The following is a 13,338-nucleotide window of genomic DNA, read 5'->3' on the forward strand; positions in this document are numbered from 1 at the left end:
ATGTCTGTTGACAGACACTGTAGAGGAAGGCAGTTGGCAGAATGGTTTTTCAGTGTGAGAGGCATTCTCTGAAATCTTCCAATAATTGAAATACGTCATGTAGGTGACTTTTGTCTACTCATTCCAAAACTGCGTATTGTTTTATATCCAGGGGTTTTATAACGTTGGCAGGGATGCCTTGTGAATAGTCGAGAGAGTGCAAACTCTGGAGCCACAAAAAGGCCTAGTTTACAACTATTAGGCCTTAATTGAGACATTTAAACTTTGTGAGTATTCATTCCCTTATCTGTAAAAAATGGCACTAATAACATGCTCCTTTCAGTACATGAGGATGAGAGACCGTTGATATAAAACACTAGTGAAGGCCTGTCCTACAGTACCAATAAATACATCCCAGATAGTGTAGTGACAAGTGAGCGTGGGTGACCGACGGAAGGTATGGATTCCACTTCTTGTTTATAACCTCCTGAATAAATCCATTTCTTCCCCACAACTTCTTGTCCTAGCCTAGGACTGAGGGTCCTGTTCGGTTTGTTGGCCTGTTTTAAGCTGGGCTTCAGTCTGCACATTTCCTAATTTTCACATTCTTCTGGTGAAAGATGCTGCAGGTTGTGCACAGGGAGCTAGTGGCGGCAGGGCCAGTGAGCATTTGGTGAGGTGGCTGGCGGTGGGATCTTTCCATTTTGTCCTTTCTTACTTGGAAAATGGGTGGTGGGAAGCCGAGTGGCTGTAACCGGCTGTCCTTGGCACCTTGGCCCAATGGCCTGGTATCATGGGATTGTGCCCAGCCTGCTGTGTGGAAAACATCCAGTCCTCCCGGGCAAGGAGTAGCAGATGGTGCAGGAAAGCGCTAATCTGCTGACCGTAGAGCTGACAGAAAATGCTCCTAACCCTGTCTATTCAACGGCACGAAAGAAGGCTTTTCAAATGGCTTCCCAGGGTGGGAACTGCTGCTTCTGTGCGCTTTAAAAACAGAATGAAGTAAGCAGTGGCAATGCCAAAACAAAGCCAGAAAGAGGCAGGAAAACAAACCAGAAGTCACCTAGGAAAGGAGGAGACTGAGATTTTCTCTGCTTTCTGTTTTCTGCAGGATTCTTTCATGAGTCCTTCATATTATTTGCATCTCAAGACAATGCAGCAGTTTCCATAATACGGTTCTTGTTTTCTGCCAAGCCCAAGCATTACCAGACTGGTTTAGAGTACTATTTTTCGTCAGATCATGAAAAAGTGCTCTGGTATAGTAGCTGCATGTGGTCGGCTTGCAGAAGTGTCTTTGCATTAAGCTCCACAGCTCTGTGAGTTAGTGAAGTTATTTTCTTTTTTGGCCGAGTTAGTACCAAGACACCAAAATATGGCTGTTCTGTTGATGTTGAGAGTTGGTTAAGTTAGTTAGTTCTAAATATCTACATACGTGAGGGTTGGAGAAGAGATGGGCTGTTGACGTTTGGCAGTAAAATGGAGCTACTGCCCTATGTTAAGATGAAGACTCGGCTCATTTTGAAGAGTGTTCAATTTGGCTTCACTGGGAAGATCAGAAAACCTTTTAGAAGTTGTTTTCTAAACTCATGAAATCTCTCTGGGCCTTCCTGACCCATCTATTATTACGAATTCAGATGGGAATTTTTGGAAATGGTCCAGGGAGGAGGCGTGTCTGGATGTGGAGGTGGGGATGCGTGCAGGTGTGTTGGACCCTGGAGAATGAGGACTGCAACCGCACATCTTGCAGGTGGGAGGATGCAATCACACCTTATCAAGCTGAGGGCTCCTTTTTTACTCTATTTTTAGTAACATTTCATTGACCTGCACATTGTCATGTGATATGTAGACATAACATTTCAGGCCAAGTCAAATTCTCCTTTTTATCAGAGGAGGTGGTGCTATACTACAGTTTGACTTAGTAGGACTTTTGTTGAGATGGCATGAAATGGTAAAAGAACTCCATCCTATGTTATGTTGTTATTCTTTGCAATACAGGGAGTGTGAATTGATGGGCAGCTTTTTTAATTTGCTGTTAAAATGTGTTTTTCAGACGACACTGACAACCACACAGAGGGAGCTGAGCCAGCTACAAGAGTTGAGCAACCACCAGAAAAAGAGGGCTACTGAGATCCTGAATTTGCTGTTGAAGGATCTGGGGGAGATAGGTGGAATTATCGGCACCAATGATGTGAAGACTGTAAGCCAGCCCCTCTTCTATCCTCTCTACCTGCTCCTAGAATGGTGTGATCCCAAGCAAGCAGGCTCTGTGTTTTATTCTCCTAAGTATCCAATGCTTAGTGTAGTGCTCTGCCCCTGCCATATGCTTGGCAGTATTGGAATGAACAAACCAAGGGCTGATGAATGACTAAGTGAATGACTGGCTGGGTACGGCGGAGGAGAAAAAATTACCTTTCACATATAGGAAGTGTCTTCAAATTTTGGTAGGCCTTATGCAAATCGGGTTATTTCTCAAACTCATATGCCAATGTCATAGGAGTTTGGAATTAGATAGGTTAAGCAACACTTCTAGTTTCAGAATTGTGTTTCTCCTTTTCTGTGAGAACCCAACGGACTGAAAATTCCCCAGCCAATCAGTATGAATTAGGAAAGCTTTCAGCTGAAAGTAATAGGATTCTAACCGTGGCTTAAAAAATAAATCCACATTTAATTATTCACAATATGAGAATTTTGTGTAGACTTTGCTATTCAGGTTGTGATCTGTATCACCTGGGAGTTTGTTGGAACTAGACTCTCGGGCCGCTGCAGACCTACTGAAATTAGAATCTGCATTGTAAGAAGATTGCCCAGGTCAGTCTAACCTTATTCAAGTGTCAGAAGCAAATTTTGATCCAGTGTCTCAACAGTGTCAAGAATCAGGACTTTTCTTTGTTTTGGGCCTTTTCTTTGTTTCCTTTCTGCATTCGTTAGCTTGTTACCTTTTCATATGTCTGTAGACTTTTGTCTCATGATAGCAAGATAGCTGCTATAGCACTAACCATCGTATCTTCACACAACCACATCCAAGGCAGGATGGGCTGAAGAGGCAGCCAGCTCTCATCAGGAAGGAACTATATCCCATAAGTCCCTAGTAAATGTTCCCTTATAGCTTATTAGCCAGAATTGGGTCACACGGTCATTCCAAATTGCAAGAGAAAATGGGAAAGCAAAGAGAAATAGTGTTGCTATCATTGGCTTCAACCAACCATGATTAATTCCCTAGAATTGTGCACACTGGTGCCACTGATAGCAAGGAAGTGAGGGAGGTGGGGAGACTGGGGGTGGTATGAAATTGTCCGTGAGCTAGGAATAGAGGGACAAGAGAGCGTACAGAATGTTATCAGCAAGAGCAATTATCAGTTATCCGCAGTATGGAAAGATAGAGATCTAAGATAGAGATATTTTTAAAAAATAGCTTTATAAGGGTATAGTCTGAAAAATTTTGACATATCATACTCTCATAAAGCTGTTACCACAGTAAGATAATGAACATATCCATCACCCCCAACAGCGTATGGGACGGTTTCTGGTCTCTAGTCTATTTTATTGAATTAATCGTTACACTAAAACCACACTGTTTTGATTCCTGTAACTTTGTAAAAATAACACAGCACCGTGTACAGAGTAGCCATTGATACATGTGGCAGATTTTGGCAAGCCAGCGAATGGCATTACATTGCTCAGCTTCCACTTCCTGAGCCCCTAAAATCAAATTCTTTGAGGTTAGCCTTTTAAAAGGCTGAGTTCTACATCAGTCTCCTTTGTGAGAACACTCAGGTCTTGAGCTGGGATTGTTAAATACTAGAAAAGGCTCCCCCAATTTCTTCTGTTTATAGACATTTCCGGAAAACATAGAAATCCCTTCTTAGATGGTATCACAGATCTAGGCTTAGAGTATACGACCTCTTGTAAACCTAATCATTCTTTCATAGAATCTCTATTGTAACTGAATATTTCATGAATCTTGGCGAATGAAGCTAATTTTAGCACAGAATTCTCAGATACTATAAGATTAACCCTATTCAGCTCCATTTTGGTGGCTTTATGTTTAGGGATTTAATTTTTAGAAGCATGCATTGGTGTTGAGCTGAGATTTGGGTGATTAAGTGGCCCATGCAATGTGAAGGTGGGGTTGGTTTATGAGAAGTTGGTGCCTGCTGCTGATAATGATAAAGGAAGATATTTTTATGCCACGTTCTAAAATAGAGCTGAGGAGAAATGCTAATGAAATCAAGGAGCGTCTGGGTGCTTCGGCATTAAAAAAAGAGTCTTTACCTTTGGGAACCTGAAGTATGATTGAGATTATTTTTAAATACTTAGCTGGATGTTTTCAAGATATTTTTGGATTCCAGACACTGGATGCCTTAGTTAATTTCATTGATAACTAGTTATTTTCATTGATAATTCTCACTCATAAAGCATCATATTCTTAATCATTCTGAGTTTTTTCCCCCTTTACAATTATGATTTAGTCATTAGGGCAATGAGAACTAGAGGGTAGGAGTTATGTGACTTTGGGCAATTCACTATACTTCTCGGCCTTCATTTTCCTGATTTGTGCAATGATGAGATGAGCGCACATTATCTTGCAGGTTGTCAGCTCAGAAATTGCATGAGTTATACGTGTGGTTCTTAGACCCACATTGTGGGTGTAGAGTATTGGTTATGAGTACTCAATTGATAGAACTCTTTTATCTAAGAAAATGATCAAATCAGGGAGACCTTTGTCAGTGATCTTGTTTTTCTTCCTAAAACCCTATTCAGTTCCCACACAGTGCCTCTGGTTGTACCCTGGGATAAGGGGAAAAGATGCCCTCCTTTCCAGAATGTAAGAGGCCCAGACAGCAGGGAAACAGAAGAACCCATATTTCTCCAGTTCTGTCATGTCTTGACATGTCTGACATTTTCAGAGTCCAGACAATACTTTGTTTAGTCTGCAAAACAAGATGAGAACACCCAGTGATGGTGAGCCTAGAACAGACTTTCTCTGGGTTTAGTAGTGACCTTCCTCTTCTTGTCTTTTTCCTATGTCACCAGGCTTTCTTTAAAACAAAGATTTCTAGAAGTCTAGAATAGAAAGTTGAGGTAGAGTAAATGAAATGGATGGGATTAGCTGCCAGATTTTCTTTCGACTTTGGGTCTGGGTGACGTGGAGGTGAAGAATTTCAGGCAGATGAGGGGCTGTGGGCTCCAGCAGCATCAGGGACCTTTCCGTGGTTGGGCCAGAGATGCAGATAAGTTTCTTCAGATCTTGGGCCCTAAATCAACCCTCATCACCAACAGCTCCACTCCCATCAATCTCTTCGATACAGCCTTGGGTCTCTGGGGGCCAGGGTCTCGCCGCCAGGGAAACTTGCTTCTCTAGTCCCCTCCTGCCTATCAAGTCTTGGAAACAACCATATCATGCCTTAGCTCTGTACTGCACTGACAAGGAAAACGGACATTTCTGAAAATTAAAAAAAAAAAGAAGAAAAAGAAAAAAAGGACTTCTAGTCCTATTCACGGAATGTGAATAGTCACCTCACTTAGCTTTTGCTTGGCCTAGAAATGGCACCTTGCACAATAACTTCATGCTCCTGAGCCCTGGGGTGGGTATGGGGGTGACTCCTATATAGACGGGGTGAGAGGGGCAGGCGGCATCTGCATTCCCACGTAAAGGCAGCCCTTTCTCCTGGGTTAGTCAGCTTCGTGTGCACTGAGTTGGAGTCACTGTCAGACCCAGGGGAGAGTTATAAATAACATTTTAGCAACAAACTTGATTCTCCTTTTTGAAATAATGGTGTACTGGGATTACTGAAAAGTTTGAATTTACTTTGAATGACTAAATATATGAACTCTTAAGTGGTTAAAACAAAACAAAACAAAATCAACAAAAAAATTTTTAAAGTAAAAACATTTGTCTTTTGTTTTTATTTATTTATTTATTTTTAAAGATTTTATTTATTTATTTGACAGAGAGAGACAGCCAGCGAGAGAGGGAACACAAGCAGGGGGAGTGGGAGAGGAAGAAGCAGGCTCATAGCAGAGGAGCCTGATGTGGGTGGGACTCAATCCCAGAACGCTGGGATCACACCCTGAGCCGAAGGCAGACGCATAACGACTGCACCACCCAGGCACCCCTGTTTTTTGTTTTTAATATCAGACTCAAAATCTCCTCTTAGACTTCCTAGGACAAGAGTAGGCTCCAGAAGTTATGATTCTGGCTTTGGGGGAAAAACATCCAGCTTTCATTTTGGAGGAAGCCCGTTATTGTGTATACTATTTTCCTCTTCTCCAATGCACGTAGGATCTGGGCATGGAGTACAAAGTGTCCTTGTCTAAAGACAGAGCTGGAGAGGACGAGGTATTTGTTCTCTTCCCCAAATGCCCTACCTTTTGGTCCAGTGGTGTTTTCCCACCAGGAGCTGGTGTGGGTCGTGAACTCCACGTGAAAGAGATGGATGTTCGCATAGCTTTCTGCAGAAGCTGGACAAATACGGAGGACATACCTGGTGAGGCTAAGGAAGCAGCTTCTCCCCTCTGTTCCACGTTGGGCCAATCACAAAGGCAGAGGAGCAAAGCTGCACTGAAAGATCGGGGGCGTTTCTCACCCGTTCTCTTCCTGCTCCTGGGTTGTAGAAGGAATGCGATGGGGAATGGTGTTGGTAGGCAAATCATTACTGGCAGTCCGAATCAGCAAGGACCTCCATTAAAAGAAGACTGTAGGTTTTCTTGCTGTAAACATAGGTTCTGCTTTGTATTGATTTGACACTGGTCTCATTTGACAAATCCTGTTGTGGAATCCTGGGGAGGGGGGTTGACACTAAGTTACAGGCACTCAGTGTGGTCTGCTGTACTTCCAATCTGCTACCAATTTTCAGGGTTGACACACGATTCCATATTCCTAGCTCTTAAATTTTTACAGAAAAAAAATCATCATATGATGAGTTAATGACAGCAATAATGACAAAAGTGGGCAGTTATAATGTACTGTGGAGCATTAAAACCATATTTGGAATCATTGTCTTAGAACCAATTGAAGCCTCTATTTGAGGGCTGGGTACTGGACAGCGCTCTTGTGTTCCTCTGAGGTGCTAGCATGCCCTCTGGTGGTTAAACAAAATATTTGCACAGTTATTTGCTCCTCTGATTAATTGCCCTTTAAGAGCATGTTTGCATCTTGAGAGCAAATGGGTTTCTATCCCAAGTATCTTGCTTTGGTTTTTGTTTCCATTTGAGCTCTAAAATTCAGACGCCAAGTATGAGATCATACAGAAATGCTGGCTTTCAGAATCTTTCTTTCTAAAGGTGGATTTAGACCGTTAAACTCTAAGGTAATTTTATTTATTTATTTGAGAGAGAGCTGGGGGGGCAGGTTCAGAACAAGAGGGAGAAAGAGTCTCAAGGAGATTCCTGCGCTGAACCTGGAGCCCAATGCAGGGCTCCATCCCACGACCCTGAGACCATGACCTGAGCTGAAACCAAGAGTTCACCACTTAACCGGATACGCCACCCAGGCAGATAATTTTAAATAATATAAGCTAGATTCTTGTCTCCTTGGAAAGGGCAGGCACATACAGGCAGGGAAATATTGATTGGTAGTAAATGAAAAGTCATGTAGGAAAATCTTCATCTAAAAGGGCATTTGGTAACAGCACATTCTTAATTCATTAGATTTTTTTGTTTGTTTAACTGAAGACTAATAGAAAATCCTTTTTATTTCAACCGTTACTTATAGAAGCATATTCAAAACATTAGACTACTCTCTCTGAATAGCAGGCTATGGAGGACATAATTGAAATTTTGATTTGAGTTCTTACAGGGACTCAGAGTCACCTTTAGAAACACTAGACCTTGCAGCCTTTCTAAAAATGTAAGGTACTGGACGTTGAATGGAATACATCTTCAGAGGTATCTCTTCTTTAATCTTCAGTGTCTTTTCCCTCTGACATCATGTCTTTCATCCTAAAAATTGATTGTAATGAAAAACCTGGCTGATTGGGGATTATATTTAGTAAAGGTTTCTAATTCAGTCTTACCTGAGGTTTCAGAAAACTTGGGATATACTTATATAGTGAATATATAGTAATATTTAGCTCTCATTTTCAGCTTGTGGTCCTATAATTAGGGATTCCTAATCAGAAATCCAAAGACATCTTAGGGATCCACGGACAGATTTTCAGGGCCCCATGAATCTCTGGAAATTGTAAGCAATAGTTGAGCGTATTCCTTCCTGTGCTCAGTTGGCAGATGTGAACGGAGTCATTGAGGAGGAGTTCACCATGGCCCGCCTTTATATCAGCAAGATGAAGTCGGAGGTCAAATCCCTGGTGAACCGCAGCAAACAGCTCGAGAATGCCCAGATGGACTCCAACAGGAAGATGAATGCCAGTGAGCGGGAGTTGGCAGCCTGCCAGCTGCTCATCTCCCAGGTAGGTCACCCTGTTCCCCCTCATTTCACTCCCTTGACTCTTGAAATCTGCTTCCTCTGTGCACTTACTGGGTCTGATGGTACATGATAGGGAGTTGATGAATTTTGCTTCACATAAGACTTGTCCATGGCCTCCCCAGACAGTGACAGCCCAAGCTTATGCTTAAGGCTAGATTTTGTTGTGTGAATTACATGAATTACCTTCAGTCCCTGTTTAAAGGATGTGTCTACGTATCTCTCTGTATGGTTACCTAGGTAGGTAGGTAGGTAGAGATCATAATGAATGGATGAGACTAGGTGGAATCTGAAACTCCTATGAGCTAAGGCAACATTCCTTGATCTTTTAATCTCTACCACAGGTCCAATTTAATATGTGAAAACAAACTATTTGTGGCTGCTGCTGTTAATAATAATAGTAAAAGGTATCATCTTTTTAAAAAGTTCTTATTTATTTGAGAGAGGGAGAGAGCATGAGCATCGGGAGGGCCAGCAGGAGAGGGACAAGCAGACTCCCCGCTGAGCAGGAAGCCCCATGCGGGACTCGATCCCAGGACCCCAAGATCATGACCTGAGCTGAAAGCAGATGCTTAACCGACTGAGCCACCCAGGCGCCCCACTAGTAGTAGTAACATTTTATTGAGTGTTTACAATGCTCCACACACTGTGCTGAGCACTTCCTATGCATTATTTCACTCGATCTTTACAAAGTCCTGGTGGGCAGGTTTTATTATTACTCCTGTTTTTCAGATGAGGAAAGTGAGACTCAGAAAGATTAAATATACGGTTCAAACTCATACAGCCAGCGAAAGGCAGATCTGGGACTCAAACCAAAGCATGTGTGAACACAAAGGCTTGAAGGGATTTTCGAGCCCAGGGCACATCGCATCTGCTCAGTGAGTCAGGCTGCTCTTCTGTCGATTGAAATGGCGTTTGCATTTTCGTGAGGTGGTTTCAGAAAACAGCAGCCTGGTTTCTGGTGTCACTGATATCTGAGCTTGGTGTTTGGGTTTGAGGCTTCTGGGAGTGTTGCTGTGAGGGCTGCTCACTGCCTTAGACCAGGCATTAAAGCAGCTGAAATCATTTGCAGGAAACTGATACCAGCATGGAGTGGTGTATCAAATAATACTGAGAAACAGACAAAAGCATACGTCACTCTGGTATGCTCGTAAACACGGTAACAGGTCATCATAGAACCAGCTCCAGCCACCTTGTCTCCCAAATGGTAATCTAACAGATGCAAATTAACACATCAAGTTTCCATTTTATAACCAACATATTAAGCAAAAATGTATTGGAAAGATTATTCAGTGTTGGTGTGTGATAGTGAAATTTATATACATCACTGAGAAAAGTATAATTCGGTCAGTCGTTTTGGAAAGCACCTTGGGAATCAAAAACCATAAAAATGTAAGTACTTCAGTAATTTCATTTATGGTATTTTTCATTGGTAATGAAAATGCAAAAATTTTATTTTATATGTTTATTTCCTGATTAAAATATGCAAAGCCTATATGGAAGATGTTGAGTGCAATATTACTTACATTATAACAAAATAAAATACCCAAATATCTATTGATAGGCTAATGACATTAAGTTACATGGAAGATTGCTATGCAGCCCTTACAAAAAATTTATAAAACATAGCCATTTGGAAAGTATGATCATATAAAGGTAAGTGAGAATGAAAATGCTCAGTTACATTTATGCTGTGACTTGCAACTTTATACAGTATGCATTCATACAGATAAGACCAGGAATGGTTGATAAGTTAAGTATAGTTTATGGATGGGGGCACCTGGGTGGCTTGTCAGTTAAGGGTCAGACTCTTGATTTTGGCTCAGGTCACGATCTCAGGGTTGTGGGATTGAGGCCCGCATGAGCTCCGTGCTCAGCACAGAGTCTGCTTGTCCCTATCCCTCTGCTCCCTACCCCACCCCCAAAACAAATAAATAAAATCTTTAAAAAAACCCAAAAGAGTGGCAATCTATACCACTTCTTAACCACTTCTTTCTGGATTTGCTCTACTATTTGACATTTTTATGATTTAAAAAATTGGAAAAAATGATAAACACTAGGGCAGAGTACATACACTTCAAGTCTAATATCCAGGTCACCTCTTGTACTGATAACATGTGCTTTTGGATAGTCCTGCCCCTAACATTTGGAGACCAAGGCAAGGGTCCAAATAGAGGTCCCTCAGTCTGCAGCCCACTGTCTTCTCTTTCCATCTGGACGCACCAGCCCTTCTGCACTTTGTGTGAACTGATAGAACTGTGTAACTGTCAACTCTAATCTGTGTGAATGGATGACAGAAGCTGCAGTGCCAGCTCTGGGAGTGGCCTTTAGGGCCACTGGAGTAGGGAGCTTCTGGGTTTCCAGTTCCCAGAGTGTGGTCTGGAAGGGGACATGGGTTCCATGTGGCATGCCCCCTTGACCTATGCGTGCTTTGCTCAGTGGAGTGAGTGCAGCCAGAGGAAGGCCCCAGTGGGGTGTTCACAGTGTGTGGCCCAGGACTGAGTCTCCAGTTGCCCAAGTCTGAGAGTGACATTGACTCTCGGCATATGAGATCAGAGTCAAGAATATTAGCATATTAGAATGATAAAGGATAGCTGTGTTAGTGCTTTCTCCATTAACAATGAATAAAGCTTTCTGTTGGGTTCTACTTTCTACTCTGTTACAATTTATACAGAGCCAAATATTTAATCATTATTTTCTGGGATTCAAAAGTAAGAGAAACCTTAGCTCTTTATTTTCTGACATGATCTAAGGAATCTGACAAAATATTTCCAGCTAAAATGCTATTATTTTCTTCGTTTACACTCATCCTTTTCATCAAAAGCTGTTCTGATAACATGACTGCTCTGAGTCCCATTTCCCAGAGGTTATTTCATTAGATTAGAGCTCGGTCTCTAGGGTTTTCCTGCCTTAATGTGAACACTGTAGATCTTGAGTGGGGGAAGTGTCTACATATTTCCATCTGCTGGAAAGGGCCCACTGTCTTTTTTTAGTCAATGAGCTTCCATTCATTCATTGGTTCCACTAATATTATTAAGCATCGACTCCATACCCTCATGGAGCTGACAAGTAAAAAGAGATAAATCATGTTGAAGTTGGGTGCCGTTAGAAAATGTTGGGAGCCTAGTGATAAGGACTCTGGGTGGGTAGGGTGGAGTGCTTCCGAGGGAGAGGAAAATGTAAAATGCAAGGTCTCTGAGACATAGGAATTGGTGTGTTTGAGAGACAGGAAAAGAAAAGACACAATATTTGAGTTCTGAAGACAGAATCCAGAGGTGCCCGTTCCAAGAATGAAGCCTCTGCCCTAGACATTTTCCCAGTCTTTTCTTTCCAGTGCACTGTTTTCTACGAGGAGAAAAACCAGCTTGGGCTTTGGCACCTCACTTAAGCGGATGGTGAGGAGGGGCATGGAGATGAGAGGGGTCGGGGGGAATAAAGCAGAGGAGCAGAGGGAGGAAACAGAGGGCCATGTTAGTCTGTGATCACAGATCCCAAGCCAAAGGCAGAATCATTTGGGAGTTGGTACTCAAAAAAGGGACCCAAGAAGTCCTTTCTTGCGTTTTTCCCATCAGACAGCCCCAGGCAAGCCAGGATGGCCGTTGTTGGTCACTCACGCCTCTTTTTTTATCTGTTTGTTTATTTAAAGCATGAAGCCAAGATCAAATCCCTGACAGACTACATGCAGAACATGGAACAGAAGAGGAGGCAGCTGGAAGAGTCCCAAGACTCACTCAGTGAAGAGCTGGCCAAGCTCCGAGCCCAAGGTAAACAATCGACTGCTTTGCAGGTGTGGAGCTCTTGGCCTGCATCAGATACGCTCTAGTTGGCCGAACTCATGATGTTTGATTTTGCTCAATTACAACATTTCTAGAGCTACTGAAAACAGTGGAATAATTATTGGGAGGGGGAGAGGATTGCCCCCACACAATATCTGCTCCCCTTCCCATTTTCCCTCCATCCACCCTGTTGCCTGAGTCAGAATCTTCTCTCCTCCACCTCCTGCCTCCAGTCTGTCACCATGACCTGTCCATTTGACCTGCCAGACGCTTGTCTGCTTCTGCTCCTCTCCACCTTTATTTTCACTGTCCTTAATCCTAATGAAGAGTTGTGGCTACATCCATCTATGGAGGCTCTGACCCCATCTGCTCCAGGCCAGCCGCTGTGCTGCATCCCAGGGAACTGTTCTAAAATCACCTCCTATCTTGTGCCCAACCTCATGCCTCTGACCCTTCCATGCTGTCCCAATGCTCTTAATATAGTCTGAACTTCTACCAATGGCTGCCTGCACCGTTCATCCTTGGAACCAGCTCTTCCCTTTGCCGGACAGCCTCCTGATGCCCTTTGCTGAGGGAAGTGCCTGACACCTAGGAAGCACTGAATAGACATGAATAAATAGAAAAAATTTGAGAGCAGTAACTGGAAATGCAGAAACCAGAACAGGTTTAAGAACAGATGCGTTGTGGTGAAATGGAACACATGCACCATGAATGGCAATGAAAGTTGTTAGAGTCCTTTTGGAAAGCAATTCAAAAATAGTAATAATCATAACACTTTTCATACCTTCTGATCCTCAGATCTCCAATACTCATTGCAGCATTCCTTGTGTTAGTAGGGGAAAGAAAAGGAAGCCACCTACATGCCCAGCCGTTAGACGAGCTATGGGCTGTTGTTTAACAGAACACGTGTTTTGTTTTGGAGGTGAAGTACGTGCGGGCTGTCCGGCCATGCTTACAAGGTGTTCTTAGATTACAGATCATGTGTAATCTTTTCTTCACTGGGGTTATCATATTTAGGAATCAGTGGATACTTGCATTCCGAGTCCTGCAGGATAATATTTGAAATGGAGATGGTCTTGATAGGGTGGTAGGACTGGTGATGATGCCACCCTTCTTTACTTCCTTTATTGTTAACATAGTTACTTGCTCAGTAAATACATT

The 13,338-nt window shown here is 42.6% G+C and overlaps 1 protein-coding gene across 1 annotated transcript in view; it reads left to right on the plus strand.

The window, feature by feature from the left end:
- The window catches only part of KIF5C (kinesin family member 5C), a 145,774-nt gene that overhangs the window by 105,640 nt on the left and 26,796 nt on the right, over window positions 1-13,338 (plus strand). Inside the window, exons 15-17 of the mRNA XM_011230488.3 lie at window positions 2,030-2,176; window positions 8,199-8,387; window positions 12,048-12,165. Coding sequence (XP_011228790.1) covers window positions 2,030-2,176; window positions 8,199-8,387; window positions 12,048-12,165 — 454 coding nt within the window. The remainder of the gene's footprint in view (window positions 1-2,029; window positions 2,177-8,198; window positions 8,388-12,047; window positions 12,166-13,338) is intronic.

The sequence above is a fragment of the Ailuropoda melanoleuca genome, chromosome 2 (genome assembly GCF_002007445.2).
Source record: "Ailuropoda melanoleuca isolate Jingjing chromosome 2, ASM200744v2, whole genome shotgun sequence".
NCBI lineage: Eukaryota > Metazoa > Chordata > Mammalia > Carnivora > Ursidae > Ailuropoda > Ailuropoda melanoleuca.